At 51.0% G+C, this 21,559-nt stretch overlaps 2 protein-coding genes across 3 annotated transcripts in view; both read right to left on the reverse strand.

Annotated features, from left to right (window-relative positions):
• The window catches only part of SUCNR1 (succinate receptor 1), an 18,105-nt gene extending 7,839 nt beyond the window's left edge, over positions 1-10,266 (reverse strand). The window contains exons 1-2 of one of the 2 annotated variants that reach the window (XR_003572117.1): positions 8,843-10,007; positions 7,579-8,772 (exon numbers count right to left, since the gene is read on the reverse strand). Coding sequence is in view for 1 of the 2 variants with exons in the window: in XM_027891916.1 (XP_027747717.1) it covers positions 7,789-8,739; positions 10,239-10,241 (954 nt within the window). In the remaining variant the exon portion in view is untranslated. Of the gene's footprint in view, positions 1-7,445; positions 8,773-8,842; positions 10,008-10,238 lie in introns of those variants that run through there. The other variant, XM_027891916.1, reaches the window with a different exon arrangement.
• A 4,275-nt stretch (positions 10,267-14,541) lies between these two features.
• On the reverse strand, positions 14,542-20,587 carry AADAC (arylacetamide deacetylase). The gene is made up of 5 exons (XM_027891909.1): positions 20,243-20,587; positions 17,136-17,358; positions 16,820-16,889; positions 16,309-16,480; positions 14,542-15,198 (listed from the first exon to the last, which is right to left on the reverse strand). The coding sequence occupies exons 1-5, from the start codon at positions 20,378-20,380 to the stop codon at positions 14,590-14,592; spliced, it is 1,212 nt and encodes a 403-aa protein (XP_027747710.1). The 5' UTR covers positions 20,381-20,587; the 3' UTR covers positions 14,542-14,589.
• Between the last annotated feature and the right edge of the window lie 972 nt (positions 20,588-21,559).

Raw genomic sequence — 21,559 nt, forward strand, 5'->3', positions numbered from 1 at the left:
ATGATGAAATAATGCACAGCCTCCCCTCCAGCCCCACACTGTACAATGCAGTCACACTGCCAGCACTGCCACAGATGGGCAGGCAGGGACAGGGAGCAGCAGTTCCCTCCTGCCAGTGAGGGACACTGCATTTCAATGTCTGATTTCATTCTGATGTGACCACAGAGGGTTGTTGCAGCTTGGTTTGCACGTACACTGCAATAGTAGAGTATAAGGCTGGTGATGCAGCTCAAGGCGACGGGAAGAGCCTGCCAAGGAGCTTGGGACCACATTTCAGCTCCTGCACGTTTCCCCCAAATGCAGGGGAGGATGGTGCAATGTGCTGGAGGAGACAGGGCTGCAGGCACATTCTGGGACAGGACTGAGCACTCATCCCTGCCAGAGTGGGAGGGAAGCTTGGTGGGATGGGGGGTGGTGGGGCAGGAGAGGCTCAGGTGGGGTGGGACAGCTGAGACTCTTCAGGTCCCTGCCTGGCAGAGGGCATCACTTTTTTATCCCTTCGTTGAAGTGATGCCTAAAGTTTTCCTCCAACCTTGCAAACTGGAACACTCAAACCAATATATCCTTCAGTCTCTTCAGCAAACCACAGTCCTCAATTTCCTCAGAAGATCCTGCTAATTCCCATGGGTCTAGTTGAGACCTACTTTCATCTGCTATAAGACATCCTTCAGATAAGCACTTTTACAGCACATATTTTCCCAGCCTGAGGAACTAACCAACACAGTACTGGGGAGGGGGGCACTGGGTTCACACCATGAGAGGCCACATTACGTCATTAGAACAACTTCCCTGGTCAACAGCCCCCATCCAGATGCACCAACCCCATCCTGTCTTGCACAGAGTAAAAGTTATCAGATTAAAAAAAGGGAAAGACAACAAAAGCATTGGTTCTGTCTTGCTCTCACCAAGACCATGCCAAAAAAGAACAACTTCAGAAGCTTTTTCGTAGTCACAAACTGAGTGACAGACCCCTCCAGGTAACCAGTGACAAGCACAAAGCCAGGGGACTGACAGGGGACAGACAGAACACCCTGACACAGACCAAGCTCCACGATCTGCTTTTCTACCACACAACTGTTCATAGAAACATCCATCCTGTTCATCCAGAGCCCTGGCTGTATTCCAGGAGAGCACAGCCCGTCCACATCCTGCCATGCCACTGAGAGAAAAGCAGAGCTCGCCCAGTACACACCAGTTGGGCATACTGGGGCATAGGGCAATATCCCCAGAGCCAGGGTTAATGATCAGCTCATTCTGTAAACAGCAGCTGGGGTCTCGAACTCAATATTTAAAGTTGATCTCTTTATAGTTGAGTAATGACAATAGCTGCATGCCATAAAAATCAGATTGCAGGGAATTCATTATTAAGTCATATTTTAATTGGAGGGGTTTTTTTAGGGAAAGAGGCACTGTCCTTTATACTGTCTGTTTTTGAAATGGATGTAAGGAAAAATATGAAAGATACTATTACAGGACAGAAAAGTAAATAAGAAGTGGCACATCCAGACAGTGAGTGCATTAAACAGATTTATAGGCTGCCTGTTACAGGCGTGAAGCAGAAACCTTCTTTAAAATAAGATTTAAGCAGCCCAAGAAATCAAAATTAAGCCCATCATGATAAAAATAACCCTTGCAGACTCTTATGTTCAATGATATTAGTGCAACAGAATCACTGTAATGACAGGCAGCAACTTTCAGGAAAAAAAGCTGATTTCTCTGATATAATTCAAAATAAGAGTAAAGTAGCTAAGAGGAAGCATTTCAGCCTGATTATTTTTACCTTTGTCTTGTGTAGAGCAATAATGGGTGTTACACTGAGCGATCTGAAAAGCATTTTAGGAGGTGAGCAGGTTTGTTCTTCCTCACACAGGCAGCAGAGCCTGAAAAGCTGCTTTCACAAATATTACAAAAGTCACACCAAACCCCTTGGAACCTCGTGTCACAGTGAGCAGAGGAACTGTTAATGAGGACAGGATAATTGTGACTAAACATCAATTCCTCTCTATTTATTTTGGTACAAGGTCAATTCTGATGTTATTTCTTCCCTTGCCAAGTTGTAGCAAACACTCAGCCCAAAGGTGTTGCAGGCAGGAGAAAACAAAGGCTGAATTAACCTCTGATGGGAACAGGAAAAGTAATTTCAGGCTCCTTTGAGGATACTACTGAAATCCCTCTAGGAAACAGCAGAGATCAAAGCAGAGGAGAGAGCATCTGCCCAGGAACTCCACTCCGTGCTCCAGATGAGGATGCAGGACGGGCACTGGTCCTGGGGGAGGGCAAGGACAGGGGCTGGCACTTGGGAGTCATCCTGAAACACAACCAAACCCTGAATCCAAAGGGATTTTGTGGAAATCAAGCCATCTAAAGCATCTTGGGACACTTCTCTACGTGAAGCAAAACAAGCAGCACAAAGTGCCACCATTTCATAATGACTGCCCCGAAATGCAGAACAACTAATTCAGAGGAAATAAGATAAAAACGCTGAAAAGCAAATAGGAACTGAAAATAAATTGCTCCCTGGTCAGGAAAAGGTTATTTACCTGTGACAGAAGTATACACAAAAGCCTCAGACAGCACTGCTTAGGGCAGTCAATAGCTAAACCCTTCCCTGCAGAAATACTGGGTTGAAGTACAGAGAAAACAGAATTTCTCCACACACCATGAAGACAGACAATGTTAGGATAATAAAGTACTTTCTCTTCACTCAAAAATATATTTTGCTAAATATAAAACTCTGGTAACTGAACCTCATATCCAAAGTTTTTAAATTTGGGCCTCTGCAGAAATGTGCTCTAGCAGGACCACGTTTGTTTTCCCTGGCTGCTGCTCGCCCTGGAGAGCCCCCAGCCATTGTGCTCCTGCAGGAGGAGGATTTCCGCTAGTAAATCTGCCAGGGAAACACAAGCAGGCATCCCAGGAGCTGTATTCCAGTGGGAGAATGGCAAACTCCTCCAGTGCCAGGAGCTGCTCAGTAACAAAGCAGACGTGAGCACAAGGTCTATCAGGTAAAGCCACATTCGTTTTAAGACTCTCCACGGGCTGATCAGGGGAAAGCAGACATGGGGGCTGTTTGTTTAAAGGAACAAAGAGGAAGTCCAAGTGATTTTTAAAGCTCCTGTTCCAAGGATGGAGAGTTGGAACGATTCCCACATCCCGAGCCATTTCCCCAATCAGCCGAGGACAGAGGTGCCATGAATCCCTGCAGTCCTCGTGTGCAGCTCCTGGCTGATGCCTTGGGTTACATCTGCTCTTTGAACTTCTACTTACAGGGGATATTTCTGGGTATTTTCACTTGTCACCCAGCTCTGTGGATTAGGTTTCTGCACGTTGCCCCTCATTTGCTCCATCCACAGAAGCCACGGGCCACGTGTGCCAGCCCTGCTTCCATGGGCCACATTCCACAACACTCCTGCTTGTGTCACAGAGACCCTCAGCATGGAGCAGTTCCCCCTCACACTGCTGCACGAACACCAAACACACATTTCCGCTGCCAGATAAACCAAACTGGGTCACTTTGTTTCTCCCCAGTAACTCCTGATTCCATCTGCCTGTCCCACCGCAGCCCAACACCCACACAGTGCTCACACGAGCTCTGTCTCCAGCAAATAATCTAAACAGGCTTTCCCGAGAAATGCCATGTTCAGCAGTAATTTTTTCTGCTCTAATTTATTCAGCTAGAAAAAAAGCCATTTGAGAACTGCCGGTTTGTTCTTACCTGTTCAGCCGGGTCCTTCCTCGTGCCCGCGTGGCACAGCACTGAGGGTGCTCCCACCCACGTGGTGCAGGCAGCACAGCACTGCCATCCTTGTGCAGGCAAGGAAGCAGTACCAGGGCTCCTGGTTAACCCCTCTGGGCCTCACACCCTCTCTGATGGAGCTCCTGGGGCAGGTGGTATCCATCCCCTCCTCTGGCTCATCAGCGCTGCCAGCTGCCCCAGCCCCTCACCCGGGCAGTGGGACACTCCTCCACCCATCCCAGCACTCCATCACCCCGCTGGGCAGGCCAGCAGCTCCCTCAGGATATTTCCTCTGGTTGTCTGGAAAGCTGGACTGTGCCAGGTTCAGTCCTCATCTTTCCCATCAGAAAGAAATAGTCAAGCCAACAACAGGTGGGCTGTGTCTGTTCCTGAACAGCACTCACCAAACAGAGCAGGTCTCTGGGAAGGAGAGAGAATTCCTAAGATTAAGCCTTGGAGCAGCTGAGAGCACATGATTTATTTCAGAAGTCATCAGGCAAGCTGCTGGATTGCTTTATTTATCAAATTACTCAGTTATTTCAGCTGGAAGGTTATTCATTAGACCTTCCATCCTGTGATTTTTATGTGACTATGTCAGGAAGTGAGGCAAGAGCACAGGAACAGGCAAGGCAGCAGTTAAATGTTCCACTTCTCTTATTCAGGTCAATAGAACAGTAAGACACGGAAAATTGAAAGGAAGATGAGTCTGACAGACACCTTGCCCTGCAATCAGTCACCTGCAATGCCCTGCCCTCAGGTGTTCATGAGCTCAGGGCAGGCCCTGATGCTGCTGATCCAAAAGCTGTGTTGAACAAACATGTAAAAGTCTACTGTTGAAGTGTGTGGTGCTGACACCTCATGCTGCACATGGACCTTGGGGGGCTGCTCAGGTGACAACACTTCACCCACCAAAGGCGAGTGCTGGGCTGGCACAGAGACTCACCAGAGCCTAAAGTTCCTCCTGGGCTCCAGGAAGGTTATTTAGCTTAAATATTTTTAGGAAGTAGAAACCAAATTGAAAGCAAGCAGAAGTTAGCTGAATTAACGTCTCCATTGCTGTCAACAGCAGCAGTTAACTCTGAATTGCCATGTGCCAGTGACATGGTTGGACACACCGTGGCACTCAGAAGGTGCCAGCTCACTCCAGATGTCCAGGGCTGGACAGCCAGTCCTTGAGCTGAACCCACGGCCCCTGCAGCTCCCTGGGGGCACTCCTGCTCTGCTGGAGAGATCTGAGAAATCACTTTTAAAATAATTCCGAGCAGGAGCTGCTGTGGCACAGAGCACTGAGGAGGGCTGGGGGAAGGAGCAGGGCATCCCCAGAGCAGCACCACCAAGGCAGGGGCAGGGCAAGAGGTGATGGGAACTAAGGCAAATCCTGGAAATACCCTCCAAATGTCAGGAGAAACCCTGCAGGGCATTTTAGACATTCTGAGCTGCAGATGAGCTGAGGTTTCCTTGGGTTTGGAGTGAATAAAAAAGCAGACCCGTGTGTTTTCCAGCGGGTGTGGCACTCGCTGCGATTTCCCTCCAAGGGCAGGTTCCTGCAGCTCCATCCCCTCCAACCAGGCATCTGCTGGAGAACACATCTCCCCCCACACTGACCCACCAGGAACCTCCAGCAATGGTTGACAGCAGCCCAGTGTCCTGGCCCTGTGTTTGCCTGGCAAAGTGGCTGCTGGGCCGGGCAGACAAGGGCGGCCCCTCGCCCTCCCCACGGCCCATCCCAGGAACAGCTATTTTTAGATCACTTACTGCCACTAAAACATACTTGGACTATTTTCAGGCTGACTCACATCTGAATTCCTGTTCTGGAGGCATTTCCAGTCCCCACCCAAAATAAGGGAAGACAAAACAAAATGAAACCAAAAAAATCCCGGCTGGATCCGAACCAAAGCATGTGTCCAGCTGTGCTGATGCCGCTGTCCAGAGTCCAAGTGTGGCTCTGCCCAGGGGGAGACCTGCACCCACAGCCCATCACCCATACCCACACCTGCACACAGAATGGGTTAGCCCAGCTCAGGTGAACCAGATTGAGTTTTGGGGCTTTCTTAATTCAAGTTCAAATTCAGTGTACTACTCAGGAATAGAAGAATTAAGCAGAGAGGAGCATGCATGTGGAACTCAACACAGAGTTTTTAATTCTATTTGATCACATTTTTAACTGCAAGACCAGCAACACCACAGTAAACTGTGTAATGACCAGAAATTTCACCCACAAGTTTGGGGAAACGGAGGTCATGGAGACTTTAGAGACTGCCACTAAATCAAAGGTCCAAAGCAGGGCTGTCTCAGAAGGAGGGGGAGATCAGAGGCCAGCAGGTCTCTGTCTGGAGGTCCCCAGCTAAAGAGAAGGTGCTGTGATGTGACCCGTGCAGGTGCTGGCACCAGTTCTGACTTTGCACCTTTGTGATGATGGATCTTTGGTATACAGTGACAGAAAGAGCACACATTTGGAGATGATTACCTGTGGGTGCCCAGCCGGCAGGAACAGCTGTGTGGGTAAATGCCATGCTGGCGTGTACACAGGCACGCATCCTTAGTGATTCAGTCACTCAGGAGGAGCAGATGACCCCTCTCATCTCTGTGGACACAGCAAAACAACTCATTGAGCATATTAATCCACAAGAACTGTCACTACACGTTGCTTACGAAGAGAAATCACCTCCTGGCCATCGATAGCCAGGCATGGGATGCCACGTGCTGTACAGACACATCTCTGGAGAGGGCAGTGGCAGCCCGTGTGCCCACGGCCCCAGCCCTGCCTCAGGGCTTGCACTAGACTCGATGGGCAGGACAGCAGAGCAGGACCCAGGGCAGTGACACCTGGCTGCCTTTGGGCAGGCAGTGCCTCCTCTCCCAGCAAACCCAGCCTCGAGCAGGACGTTGAAGCTGGCAAAGCAACTTGAGCTTCTGCATGGCTGTTTCTGTGCTAAAAGAATCAAAAGCAACACTGTAAGTTCTTCTGGATTTCTGCCAAGAACCCAGAGTCACCCCCCTGGCTGCTGGGACCCAGACCCTGTTCTGGTAACGCTCTGACAGGACCGTGCCAGGGCACGGGGCCCTGTGACGTGGGCCAAGGCAGCTGGTGAGGCTTCGTGGACACCCCAGAGATCAGCAACTAGAGTAAAACAACACAAAGGAGACTTTTTCTGTTTTCTTAAGCAGGATGCAAGGTTTATTATCTGGGGCTGGTATCTCTGGCACAGTGAAGCACATCGAAGATGATCGACACATCAGAGAGAGCTGAACCCAGGCTGACCTGGATGGGACCCAGCGGGTGTCCCACTTCCCATGCTGGGGAGCAGGGCTGGGGGCTCCTCATCTCCTGCAGGAATGCAGGCAGGGAAGGGGGCTGCCTACACCCTGCCCCCACTCCCTCCAGGCAGCTCCTTCTCCAGCCCAAACTCCTACAGGGACATTACTCAATTGATCTCTTCCCCCTTTCCATCTGAACATGGGGCAGTCCATTGGAGAGTAAATTGTGCTCCTGATCGATCCCACAGGGATGTCAGGCAGGGACTGGCTCGTTATTAGCTCCTGGTTAATTAGCAGAACTGCTAATGAAGTTTGAACTCTAAGGTCCAAATTCTGCCTCAGGATATACGTTCTGCTGGCACTTACAGACAACTACATTAAAGCTGGGTAGCTCCGTGCTCTGATAAGGGACTGGGAGAATGCCCCTGTGAGCTTGCCTTGCTGTCCAGCGTCACATTATGGCTCCCAAAGCAGTTATTTGAGAGCAGTGTGTTCTTCCCTCCAAGAGCTGACTCGATGTTCTTTTGTTGACAATCTTGATGTGCTGGGGGGTGTCCCGCTCCGAGAGCAGGGTCCCCCTGCACTGCTGGGAGTGAGCATCTCCCCTGGTTTGCTGCAGGCAGCTCAGCAGGTCTCCTGCACAATAAGGCAACAGGTGCATTTACAGGAACACAATCAGCTTACACTTATTCTATAGCACAAAGTTATCTAATAAAAAGGCACATGGCTGAATGTTCTCCCTCAGAGAGTGTCCTCCCTGCCGTCACCCACTCCAGGGGGGTCTCCGTCCTCAGTCACTTCCTGGTGATTGTCAGCCTGCGCAAGAGCTGCCTTGTTTTGGCCATCAGCATCTCCCTGAAGTGGTCACCCATGAGGAAATAGAAAACAGGATTAATGGCACTGTTTAGAAAGGCAAAGGGCCTCGTGATGACGTAAATGGCGCTGATGATGCCCTGCGTGCACTCGGGGACGTTCAAGGCCGGTATTCGGGAAGCGAGTCGGACGTTGCGCATGACGTGGTAGGGAGTGAAGAGCAGGGAGAAGATCCCCATGGTGAGCATCACGAGGGTGAGAGGCTTCTCCAGGGCCAGGGGAGAACTGAGTTGCTCGCTCCTGTTTTTAAGAAAACGAACCATCTTCACGTAGAAGCAGCACATGATCAAGAGAGGGATGAGGAACCCGAAGACAGTCAGGAACACGCTGTAGATGAGGTTTTTTGTGGGGTCTCCAGAGCTCGCGTAATCAAGACACTTGTAATTGTTGGCAGGTGTTAGAGGCTCCAGGAAATGCACCAGTGGCAGCAGCTCCAGGATCACCCCGATCCATATGGCAATGGACACCAGAACAGCCGTTCTCCTCTTCTGCAGGACGTGGTCCCTGAAGGGGTGTTTTATGAGCATGTACTGGTCCACGCTGACTGCAGTGAGGAAGAGGATGCTGCTGTACAGGTTGGCATGCAGCAGGAATCTGTTGCTGTGGCACAGGATGTCCTCCTTCGCCCACCGATCTCGGGAGTAGCTGTTCACCAGCATTGGCAGAGTACACAGAAATAACAAATCTGAGAGGGATAAATTGAACAGGTAGATGTTGCCGCTTTTCCATTTTTTCAGGCAGAAGATATAGCCAAACACCACAATGGTGTTTCCAGTGAAGCCTAAAATGAACTCAAGGGTATACATGGTGGAGAGATAATACTTTTCTAGGACTCTGTTTGTCTGCAAGCAGCCACTGGTCTCATTCACAGCCTGGAAAGTTACAAGGAAAAAAAAAACAAAAAAACAAAAAAACAAAAACCAAACAAACAAAAAAACCAAACAAACAAAAAACCAAACAAACAAAAAACAAAGATGAGTAAAAGAACATTTACATGTTTATATTTTTGCTGTAATTGGTGAATATACCCTCCAATTTCATTCCAGCCTTCATGTGTTACCTGACGTGAAAGAATGTCTCTCACACATGGAATTTGCACTTCCAGCCACTGACCAGAGTTATGGAGCAAGATGAAAACTTGCCTGAGCAAAGACCTGTGTGAGGAGTTTGAAGTAAGAGCAGCCCCTGAAGGCACCTGCCATGACATGCCAGCTGCTGCTCGGCCAAAGCCACAGCAGTGCCAGGGGCCAGGAAAGTGAAACTGGCCTGTCAGTGCCCTGTCAGAGCCCTGTCAGAGGAATCATCTGCCCCCGTTACCCAACGCCGGTCCCATGAGCTCTCACTCATCACCCAAGCAGAAGTTCGCTGTCAAGGCTCATGAAGGATGAGCTCATTAGCAGCAGGGCAGACACACTCACAACATTACTTGGAATTCATTAGGAAGCCAGGAGAGCTGTGTTTATTAAACTAACAGAACCATTAATGGTGTGCTTTGCACAGCTTTGCTGGTAGCTGGGTACCAGGAGAGCACGGAGGATGGAGTGTCTCTCCTGTGCACACTGCCAAGGCTTTCTAGGAAGCTGCACCATGCATGAGCTTGCCTGAGGACAAAGTTTGCTTGCTTTCTATCTAAAGGTTGGTTGAACAAAATCCTTTCAGGACAGGGAGGAAATAGAAAAGGATCTCAAGTGCTCTCCCTGCTTCCTCCTCGGCAAAGCCGGCACTGCAGGGAGCTGCAGGACACAGCTTTCAGTGAGAGCTGAAAGGAAAGTGTCAGCAAACAATTAGAAAGCAGGGAAAACAAAATGCTAGAAACCTGGACATAGATCAAAACTGAACTCAAGCTAAGGCTGAGCATTTTCAAAGGTGTTCCAGTGTCCACAACCTGTTCACAGGTCTCTGCCCTCAGAGCACCACATTTCATTTTAAAGGTAGACCATGAGCCAGGACAAAGCACAGCACATCCAAAACTTAACAAAGTTACCTCTAGCAGGTCTCTACACTTCCTCTGTGCCCCGCGGGGGACAGAAATGCTACAGAATGCTGACTCTGCTCAGTCACCTCAGCTGCAGCACCTACCGAGCCCTGGCTGCTTGGCTCTTGACCAGAAACTCCACACCTTAGCGAGGTTTTAAATCTGGAAAGCGTAGCATTCTAAATACCAACAACAATTTACGAGTTCCTGCATTGACAGATACATTGATTTAGGCAGTGTATCTATCAATCTAAGCAGCCTTAGAAAAAGGCTGATTGATCAGTTTTAAGGTAAGCAGGTAAAGCAGTTCAAGGTTCGCTCAGAAACGGGCTCGTCAGAGGAACAAAAGAGGCTCCCCAGAGGAACAGAAGAGGCTCCCCAGTACCGGCCTCTTACCATCCCCGGGGCTGTGGGTGCTGCGTCTGCGCCGTGCTCCAGCATCCAGGGCTCCAGCATTCAGGGCTGCAACATCCAGGGCTCCAGCATTCAGGGCTCCAGCATTCAGGGCTCCAGCATCCAGGGCTCCAGCATCCAGGGCTCCAGCATCCAGGGCTCCAGCATCCAGGGCTGCCGTCACGCCGAGTGCGAGCCGCGTTCAATCCTAAGGAGTCCCGGCGGGGCAGGACGTGTTTGCTGAGCAGCACGTGGAGCGGTGGGAGGGTGGGGCTGCCCACTGTGCGCCGAGGGAGCTGCAAACAACGCTCGCACTTCACAGGGATCCGTTCGGAAACTGCCCGGGGCGGCAGGAGGCGTGCGGAGGGACAGGGCGCTGCTCCCCACCCCATGCCCTGGGAGATGCCCGGGAGCCGCAGGAGGGCAGAGCTGGTGGCTCGTTCCCTGCTCACACGCAGTCACCTTCAGCCTCTCCTACTGCACCCAGAGACCGACACAGCAGCTGCCGCAGCTCAGCCACTTCCCACGGTTCGCAAACCAGTGAAACAATACACTGAATTATATTACAGCAGAGCACTAAAGAACAGAACTTAGTTTTCATGCAGTAACACATCACCACTCCAAAGCTCGCTGCTTCATTCAGCACTGAGATATAGAAATGATTGGCAAGGATGAAAATACAATAAATACTGCTAATGCAGAGTGACCCAGCTCCACGGTGACTGATGCTCCTGAACTGTCTCACTGCACCCCCCACCACAGGCAGGGACACCTCCCACGAAACCACGTAGCTCCAAGCCCCAACCAAGCTAGCCTTGAACACCTCCAGGGATGGGGAAGCCACAGGTTCCCTACCATTTTCCCCCCTCCCCTTTATTGTAATGTATTTCACCGTTAGCAAACATTAACCCTATTAAGAGATATAAAAAGCTGTTGTAGCTTTTCTATGCAGACAAGGCCAATAGATCAGCTCATATTTAAGCATTACAGAAGCTCATTTAAAATTCCAACACTGATTTAAAGCTGATTTAAAATTCCAATTAAAAAAGCCAACACTGGCTTCTCATTTACCAGCTTTTACATATATTGTCCATTAAGGCAATTGCTGTTGCACTGAAGGATAAAGTGGGACTGAATAAATGGAGCGTTTCTTCCTTCCCACTGCAGTAACACCTCAGAGAACTGGCGAGGGAGCAAGAAATGCTCCTTAATGTCATTTCCCTAGGTTTGCTTTTGTCCCAGCTTTACAGCTCCGTGACTGCTGCACTGGTTCATCGTGTTTCTGAGCACAGGTTTCTAACCCTTGTTATTTTGAGGCTCTCCCTGTCACACGAGCTGGCACCTGCAATTCCATTGCCTTCAGACAGCCCCAGCCCTGAGGAACACTCGATCTGGGGGTCTCAGCAGAGTCTCTGTGGTTGCCAGAGGGGTCAGTGCCCGGTGCTCCCTGCCTGGTGCCATGGGCCATGCCAGCAGCTCCAGGTGCTCCTCCTGGCACAACAGGCTGCAAATGGGCAGGGCTCAGCCAGGACTACAGCCAAGCTCAGCATGAGGAACCAGAGCAAAACCCAACAGCTCAGTGGGGTAATGTGTAACGGCAGCACTGGGGCCCCTCTGCGAGCCCTAAGGGGAACAACAGCTGGGCTGAGCACACCAGCAGAGTTCCCTGCATTTCCCAACCGGCAACAACCCGACCAGCAGCTCCAGAAACACCCAGGACCAAAACTATTGCCAACTTCTATATCTAGGGGGGTTGTTGGTTGGTTGGTTGGTTTTTAAACCAGTTTGTTTTTAATCTTCAGCAAAAAGTTAAGGGCTCTTAAGAAATGGATAACAATGAAGCCCTGACTGCTGCAGATGCTTTGAGGATGATTTATTTCCTCCTTCACTCACGAGTGTGAGCTTCATACACCTACCCCTGCACCAGGTTTTGTCCAGGGGACAGGGGAGCTGGAGAGTCTGTAACTACCCTGCCTGTGCTTGGCCATCCTGGGAGGGTCTGATCTCTGAGAGTGGACCTGGCTCCCCTGGGAGCTCCAGTGGGGCTGTGAGTCCCTGACTGTCAAACACCAAATCCCACCTCGGCCTCTGCTGGGAGACAGACCAAAGCCTTCCCTTGGGGTGATCTGTCCTGTTTTCTGGTGCAGTAAAATGAGTTGCTTACTGCAGCTCCAGCCCCTCCTGCCAGTGATGCCGATGGTGCATTTCCACTGTCTCACTTTGTGCCACACCAGGCAGCTCCAACCCCAAAATTCTGTTTCAGGAATCTAAAAAAAACACTTACAGTCCAATCAATCGTGACTCCATATTTAGGTGCTGATGCTTAAAAGGCATTTACTTCTAGTTCCAAGAGAGTCCTATAAAAACATGGAGCGGGAGGTTGGCAATTTTTGGCTGGCACTGTTGTTTAGAACATAAATTTTCCTTCTGCCTTACAGGTAGACATTGAGTGCTGATGATGCAGACAATGCCAGAGCCACAACAGAGGGAACAGCATGAACAGGGAGGGTTCCCCAGGTTTGCTCCAGCTGGGCTGGCACAGGCAGGTCCAGCACTCTCAAAGGGAGGCAAAGCCAACTTACCCAAGCCAGTCTGGGTGACAGCAGTGCAGCCTGCTGAGGGATGTGGTGTGGGCCTGTCTCCTCCAACACAAACATCCTCTCTAAACAGTCTCTCAAGCAAGGATTTGTCTGCCATATACCTGGAAACCACTATTGGGCTCATCCTACTCGCATTTACATCCCAGAAATGCCCATCCAGGCAATATTCTTGTGGACACGACCCTAACACTGCATAGAAAGTCAGATCAAAGGTGTTACTTAGCAAAACCCCAAAGCCCCACTCCCTCAGGAATACTAAGATGCTGTTAATTATTTTCAAGCGTGGGAGAAACAGAGCTCCAGTGGAGATTCCTGCTGCCAGCAGGCAGGAGCCCAGTCCATGGACGAGTGTGGGATGTGCTGGCAGTGCGGCAGAGAGACCCAAGAAATACCTTCCAAACACCTCAACATTACCAGTACTCACATTAACAGTAACAGAAGAAATAAAACATCTCCCGGAGTCTGCCTTGGGCTGTCTGCAGCAGCCACCCTTTGGCTTCAGCACACCTGCTGCTGCTTCCTGAGAAATGGGACACTCGAGTGACAAAGCACACTGCATTGTAATCAAAGACTAGTTTAATTTTTATATTCAGCTTAAAAAAGACGAAAAGCACAGCAGTCATCCCAAACACATTCCATCTGAACAGGCTGCACACACTCAGGAAAAATAACCCAGAATTACTGAAGATTCAGTATCTTTTATGCAAAAGAAAAGCAGGATACATGAAGTACATGGTCATGGTTTGATTAGCTTAAACCAACAACCCCTGTATTCATGCTTCAAAATTTTAGGGTTTATGTTTAGCACACAAAACATTTACACGGAGGTTATTTGTTCCACGCAGAAAGCTGAACTCTTTTTCAAACCTAAAAAGCTACTAACCTAATTTTTTAAAAAAATTACTTTTAAAAATTACTTCTAAAAAATCATATGGAAAAACTACTAAACAATTTTAAGGACAACTAGAACACACAGTACGTGACTTATCAGATAAGCAGAGCATGGACCATGCAGCAGTGCTCTTGTAAGGCTGGGACCTTCATGGCTTCCCTTTCCCCGATGGAAATCCAGTGCTGGTTTGTTGCAGTATTTCCTGCTACTTCAAGGATTAAAGAAAGTGAGTATGAGTAAGACAGGTGCTTTTTAAAAAAAGTTTTAACAACCCCCCCCAAACCTCAAAACACTTGCACAATTTTTCAGCCATCCCACTGGGTTTCCAAGTGCTTCCCTTGAGCCTTGCTGGGTAGGGACAGCAGCCCCAGCCCAGCCACTGCCTGCGATGGGTGGGTCCCACCAGCTGCCTGGCACCTGGTGCTGGTGGCCCATTCATCCCATCGCCCCCGGCAGCAGCAGGGCCTTGCTGGCACATCCCATGGGAAACAGGAGCCAAGAGGGACAGGGAGAAAGCAGCCACCGAGTGCCTCCTGTGTGCCCAGAGTGGCCTGGCCCACCGGCACACGCCTGTGGTGTGGAGATGTTGTGACAAGAAGAAAGAAGCAGCGACAGAGACAAGACACCGAGTCCCAGAAGCTGCAGGGCCAGGAGGGAAAACCCAGGCCAGTCCCGGCAGTCTGGGGGTTTGAGGCTCAGACAGCACTGGAAGGATGCTCAGATTAGAATCAGACTGATTTCCTGCCAGAGAAGATGAGAAAAGCTCCGGTCCCAACCCTGCAGAGCGTCTCGGCCACCGCAATCGCGGCCGAGAACCGGCGCGGCTCCTCCGGCCTCAGTCCCAGCCGGCAGCCGAGGCGGCTCAGAGGTTCTCCTTTAGCCACTCCACGTAGCTGTTGAACAGCCGGTGCGCCACGGCCAGCTCGAAGGGCCACAGGGTGAACATGATGGCCCCGTGGAAAGCGTCCTGCGTGTGGTCGTGGGTGACCGTCACGCCCGCGGCGCGGAGCCGCTGCGCGTACATGGCGCCGTCGTCGCGCAGCACGTCGTGCTCGCAGGTCAGGATGTAGGTGCGGGGCAGGTGGCGCAGCCGGGCGTCGCTGGCCAGCAGCGGGGCCGCCCGCGGGTCCAGGAACCCGGGGTACCGGCGAGCCAGCCCCGCGCCCCCGTACGTGGGGGCCGTGTACGCCAGCCCCTTCCTCATCCCCGCGGGCAGCAGCTGGCTCCAGTTCACAAACTGGAACAGGTGGCCCGACTCGGCAGGGACGTGCCTGTTGGAGGCCATCGCCTCCCTCAGAGAGGGGTCCGACGTGAAATACTCGCTCCAGAACCTGACCATGAGCCGCCTGGGCAAGAGGGGCTTGTTGTCACCGTCTCGGTAGGACGGCAGATCCAGGTCCAGGGTCTGCAGAGCAGGGTAGAGCAAAACTTGGGCTTTGAGCTTGGTTTTGACTTCGGCGTCCTCCAACAGCTGTAGAGGAAATCAGAAATAATTACAGAGTCACTCAGAGTGCTGGTTCTCCCATGCTGACGGAAGATCTGAAGTAAGGAAATAAGACACACTTCACAACATGAGCAAAAGAAGATTAATAAAACCAGGACAGTGTAAAGAAATTCTGAATCCATGGGCAGGTCACCTAAAACAGTGTGCTGTGCTAAAAACTCTCAAACATCAAATACACTTTCATTTTATTCCTTCTGTTGAAGGATAACGCTATTTGGGAAATACTCTTTTGGAGGCTTCAATGTTTTCTGAAGTAATAACAAATGTTTTTTCTATAACTGCAGAAAATTTCTATTCTTCTATCATGAAAATTTCACATTTCTGAATCTCCTTTAATCATTTTGCACAATTTGGAGCTTATCCACCTGGTTGGTTTTTAGCCCTGAGGTGTTACAACTCAAGTAACTGCAATTCTGTCCATTTTAGAGGTGTGACAAATAAAATGTGATGAATTGAACACTAACATTTCTTATATGTCATTCTTTTCCCCTCTTCACTAATAAATTGTTCATTTTCTCCCTCACCTTCTGCCTTCAGCATCCACAGCAAATTCACCAGTGTTCCCAGTGAGATTCATTACAATCCAAACAACTTCTCAAGAGAGCAACAACATCATGTTGGCCTTATTTAATAATCCTGAGTGGGAAGCACAAAAGGCACTGAACTGTGTGATCAGACACTGGAACACTTAGTGATGGTTTTTTGTTTGGTTGGGGGTTTTTGCCCTGCTATTTACACCTTTATGAGTCAGATTGTTAAAATTCCCTTTTCAAACACCATACCTAAACCAGTCAATATGTGCTTAAGGTCAGTGTGCTGTGTGCCCCAACGAGAGTGCAGAGAGCCTTTTTTAGGGTCTGAGGGTCTGGATGACACTGCAGCTCCTCTGCTGCCAGTGAATGGCTCAGGCACGCTCGCTCCCCTGGTGCCTGGGATCCCCGTGATCCCGCAGGCTGTGGGACACCCTGTGCGCACAGACCACGAGAGCTGCGCCTTCCCTGAGCTGAGGTGTTTGTCAGCGGTCACGAAATGACCAAAATAACTGTTCTGAGCCTGCAAACCAGGCTTCAGCCATACCTGCTGTGCCACAGCCGCAGCCAGGTTGCCCCCCGCGCTGTCCCCCGCGACACAGACCCGCGTGGGGTCCACCCCGTACTGGGACAGGACCCTGCTCTGCAGGAAGAACTTCGTCACTGAGTACACATCTTCAAACGGGACCGGGAATCGGTGTTCAGGGGCCAACCTGTAGCTGGTGGAGGCAAGAGAAATGCATTAGTGCCTGCTGCTAACAAAGACAAGGGCTCGCTAATGTCTGCCTGAGCTGGGGGATGTTTGTTATTTCTGTGCCCAGAGAAGTGGGAACAGTCTATTCAGGAGGGTCCAGTATTGTGGTACCCACCCACCTTCATAAAGCCAAAACAGCCACCCACCACAGTTCACCACGACCACCCCGATGGCCTCTGTTCACAGATGCTTATAGCCAGCAGGAAGACACATGACCAAAGGCAGATATGGCAAAATTATATTAATTGAAACAGATTAATTTATTCCAAACCCTCATCCCATCTGGAAGGAGAATCTCTCTTACTTGACTGACACCACGACAGCATTCAGCTCGTTTGAGACCCGCCGGCACATGTGATCGTAGGATTTCATGCCTGAAACGAAACGAGTCACTCAGAATACAGCCCAGCCCTTGGGAGGAGGGACACACACACAGCCTAATGCTCCTCTTGGCAGAAGCTTTCAGGTGACTTTCCCAAACCTCCACCCGCTTTTAACTTCTGACACACCGGTTCCCTGACCCTCCCCTGCGGTAAATCCCGTGAAACAAAAGGCAGCGCTTGACACGGGCTGTTGAGATCTTCCACACAGACCCCTGGCACCCACGACAAAGTGCTTACCTGCGTCCCCCAGGCACCACCCCCCGCCGTGGAAGTAGACCATGGCCCTCCTGAGCCCGTCAGGTGCCCTCCTGGGCAGGTACAGGCGGACAGGGACGTTGTTGAACTCGGTGCTCGTCACAGTGACGTTTTCATCGGATGTAGCTACGACTGTCTCGATAACTGTGATCAGCCTCATGGCCTCCATGTAGTGCATCAGCCCCAGCAGATCAACAGCTGCAGCCTAAAGACAAGGGAAAACAGTGCTTTCAGTGCAGCCTCAGTTCCTCTCTGACTGAATTTCCATGAGGGCACTCAATGCTCTGTGCAAGCCTGTAAAGTTGCTGTGTAAGTCACTACAACGACAGGCCCGGGTGTCTCCACCTGATGGGAACGAGCCCGTGGTGATGGTCACTCACACCACATCACCTGCTGCCCAGCCAGGGCAGAGCCCAGCGCTGACACCAGCTTGCTGGTTTGTACCTGCACTCAGACTCATGCTCAGTGTTCCTGTGCATCACCTCCCTCTGAAGGCTTGGAGCAGGTGATGCCAGGAGGAGCCCTGCCAATCCCAGTGAGCTGGAACTGGGATGGAGATGAGTGGGCAGTCCCTGGCACACCACAAAGGGAAACACAGGTCCTTGTCTTCAGCTCCATGAAAACAAACACACATGTGCCAGAACTGCAGCTTTAGCCACAATATTTACATAGTTTATGTAAATATTTCTCAACTGTTGCCTTTCCCCCCAGGATTAGTTCTTGAAAATACAAATATATCTGTGAAAGTGAGTCTTGCTGTGACTCCACCAAGCTTGTGAAACCCCTGTGGTGAAAGGAATTCCCTGAGCCCCAGCACTGAGGATTTTCAGCACTGGCACAGCTGTGTTTTCCACAACTGGACAATTTGCATTGTGGAAAACCACTGAGCTGCTGCCTGCGGTTTCCAGGCCATTATCCAATGGAAATGAAAGGAAATCCCGCTCTCATACAAAACTCCTCATGGTCACAGTGTGAGATTACGGGGTGTCACAGGTTAACAGGAAAATCAACCACTCCGGGGTTTGGGGTCCTCACGCATTTTCCACAGTCACTTCCTCCCTCTTCCATAGAGGAGCAGGGCAGACAGGACAAAACTCCCAAATATCTGGAGGAGGAGGGGAGCCTGGCTGTGCCTGGGCAGGCAGAGCAACCACCCAACTTCCAGCAGCTCAGTTATCCCGAGGGGTGAGGGTCCAGATGGGACACCCTGCAGGGAAGGTCCCCATCAGCCCCACAGGGACACAGGCAGTTTGTGAGTGGGGCTGGGAAAGGCTGAGTCTGAGTTTCAGTTTCTGAGAAGCGGGGCCGAGGAGGGAGGGAGCTTTGGGAGGACACCCCAGAACCACAGCAAGGACGTTGTGTTACGTTTTACAGTCTCTTCACATGTTCCAGAGCGAGGGTGTGGAGCACTTCGTGAAATACCTGGAGCATTTTCTGCTCAAGCATCAAAGCAAGTGGCTGGTTCGTTCCTGCAGGCTGTTCCCCAGCTCAGCAGCAGAGGGCCATGGGCAGGCAAAGGGAGACATTCCCAGTTTCCCTGGAGCAGTGAGACTGGCACAGAGGGGCGGGCTGGGCACACCCCAGCAGGGCTGCTGAGCTGGGGGGAACGGGCTCAGGCTTCATAGGCAGCTGGGACAGCACCACAGACACCACTCCATGTCCCAGTGACAGCACATGATCCACCAGCACACAGGCAATGCTCCTGCCTGTGCCCAGGGCCACAGTCTGACCCAGCCAGGGGTGCCCGGGCAATGAGCTCCCTGGGCACGGACCCTCCTTGCAGGCCCCTCCAGAGTGATGTTTAGGACACATCCCAAAAAGCTATGCACCCTTGTCTCCACCAGAAAATCATAAACGTGGTGTCTCTCAAGGACTTCTGAGAATCACACCCACTATGTCATAAATGAAGTGACAGAAAAGGCAAACTCCAAACTTGTGCCCTTTGGTGCCAACAGCCCAGGTGCTGGTGGCTGCAGCAGCACAGCCTTCCAGCAGCAGCCCCCCAGCAAACCTAGCAGCTTCTCTCCTGACTCCTTAGACCCCTCTTTTAGCAGATTTTACTGTGCAAGAGGAAAAGCAGCCTCAAAACATTTATGAGCCACCCAGGAAGATGTTTGCAACATTCAGCCCTCTTCCTCCCCCCAGACCTTCATCTTTGACCTTGTTTTTACGATTCAGTGGCGCTGCTGCAGCCACATTGCACAGCAAGGACAGCCTGGGTTCAAACCAGCTCCCAGTTACTGCAGCTCAGAGGTGGGAGCTCCAGCACCGCTATTTACATGTGATGTGTAGCTTCACAGACCACTTACACGTGTTGGAAGGGTCTGCAACATGCCTGAAGTTGAGCAGCAGCCAGGGAAATCGTGCATATTAAAATAGCTCAGAGGGACACGTGGATCATGCTGTCAGTAAATACTGGCCTAGAAGTGCAGCCAGGGTGTCACACCACCAGCTGTCCAGCCTGCGACACACAGCCCTGCACTCCTGAGCTGCACACCATTTTTAGGTAGGCAAGAGCACAGCGGCATTAAAAGTTTTGTTTTTCTGTCTATACAGCTTGATCTCTACATGCTCTAGCACTATCACCCCTATAGTTAGCTTTGTGTAGTTTTTAGGCTCATTCTGTCAGGAGATTTCCATGAAACCACAAAAATCAAGGGTATTTCGGAGAAGCTCTGGTTTTCCCTCCCCTGACACCCAGCACTGCCGAGGGAGCTGAGCTCATAGGCTCTGAGAAACAAACAATTCAAGCAGTAGGGCTTCAACTGCACAGGACTGTAAAGCAAGAGAAACTCATCTGTGCTTGTCAGTCTGTGGTCACATCCAACATCATACTCCAGTTACTCTAAATGGCCTTTTCTCAAGATTGCACAATTAAATCTTTTCTATTCTTAGATCTGTCAGAGTTGCAGTAAGTTTAATGCCTAGTTTCATCTCCTGTGGTAGTATCCTTCACTTAATATACTACCACATACACATAACACATGCAGCATGGCACACATGTACTGCCACGTCTCCAGGAGTCCCAGAGCCACGAGAATCCCCCCCTTGCTCCACAGCCCTCCCCATGCAGCCCTTCACCCACTCACCAGGTGCCCCACAGCCTTGAAGGGGGTCAAGAGGACCATCAGTTTCCAGGGCTCTGCCAGCCCCTCGGGCATGGGGGAGTAGATGTAGTAGGCGAGCAGGGCTGGGAGCAGGCAGAGGCACAGCAGCTTGGCCCCCATCTCTGCAGGCACCGCTGTCAGACTGCTGAGAGCAGCTCTCACTGACTCTGAGCAGCCACAAATCAGCACAGGGCAAAGTTAATCCCATGCTTTGTCTGGGTCCCGGCCAGGAGGTGACTCCTCGTCAGATCACATGGGGCAGAGGTTACTCCACTGTGCCTCCCAAGAAAACAAGTCTCTCCAGCGAGGCATGCAGCCACTGGGAGTGCCCAGGCTGGCGTGCCAAACCTGGATCAAACACTGAGGCTGCACAGCCAGCACCCCATCCCTGCCCTCAGCAGCAGCAGCCAGCCCCAGGGCTCTGCAGGGGAGAGGTGTTGAGAAGTGAGGAGCAGGATGTGGCTGGGAGCTGCACACGGGGACACCAAGATGTAAACACGTGTGTTGGGTATTCAGGAACCACCCTGTAGGGCAGCAGCTCAGCCAGAGCCCTGGACACAGCTCTGCCCACGGGGACAGCAGCTCAGCCAGAGCCCTGGACACAGCTCTGCCCACAGGGACAGCAGCTCAGCCAGAGCCCAGCTCGCAGGAATGCCTGGTGGGATCAGCCCCTGGCAGCACCTCACCCACTGCCACTCCTCAGGCAGCAACTGGCACCTCCTGCCCTGGCAAAGGCACCACCTTTGCCTTGCAGAACACAACAACCCCTTGTGCAATAGCTGGGTTGGCAGATAAAATAATATTTTACAGGGCAGGGCTTCTGGCTAATATTTGACAGATCAGATTTAATTGCCACTATCTGCAGGATTAAGAGATTTCTATGCATCTTCCAGAGGCTGCCACGTCTGCAGAGGGAAGACAGGTGGGAGTCAAACAGGTAATAATTTCACCAAGGAAACACTACAGCTGCAGGCACACACACAAGGAGGGCTGAGCAGAACAGCTGCAGCACCAGGAACCCTGCTTTAGAGATAAGTGAGGGGTTTACCTTTTCAGTTTAAAATCTGAGTTATTTCTTTTGCTGAAGTTCTACCAGCAGTGAAGCACCACATCCCCCATCAGTGCTCTCACACTGAGCAGCCTGTGGGGCTGCAGCATCCTTTGGGGGAGCAGAGCATGAAACAGCACAGAAGGCTTAAGATGAACTATGTGCCACCAGCCCAAATGCAGAGGAGGAGCAGACCTTAGTCACACTTTCAGACATTTGCTTTAAGTTCTGGGTACCTCCAAACTACTAAA

The sequence above is a fragment of the Empidonax traillii genome, unplaced genomic scaffold, assembly GCF_003031625.1.
Source record: "Empidonax traillii isolate 1590-97213 ecotype Southwest subspecies unplaced genomic scaffold, ASM303162v1 scaffold334:size599637, whole genome shotgun sequence".
NCBI classification, from domain to species: domain Eukaryota; kingdom Metazoa; phylum Chordata; class Aves; order Passeriformes; family Tyrannidae; genus Empidonax; species Empidonax traillii.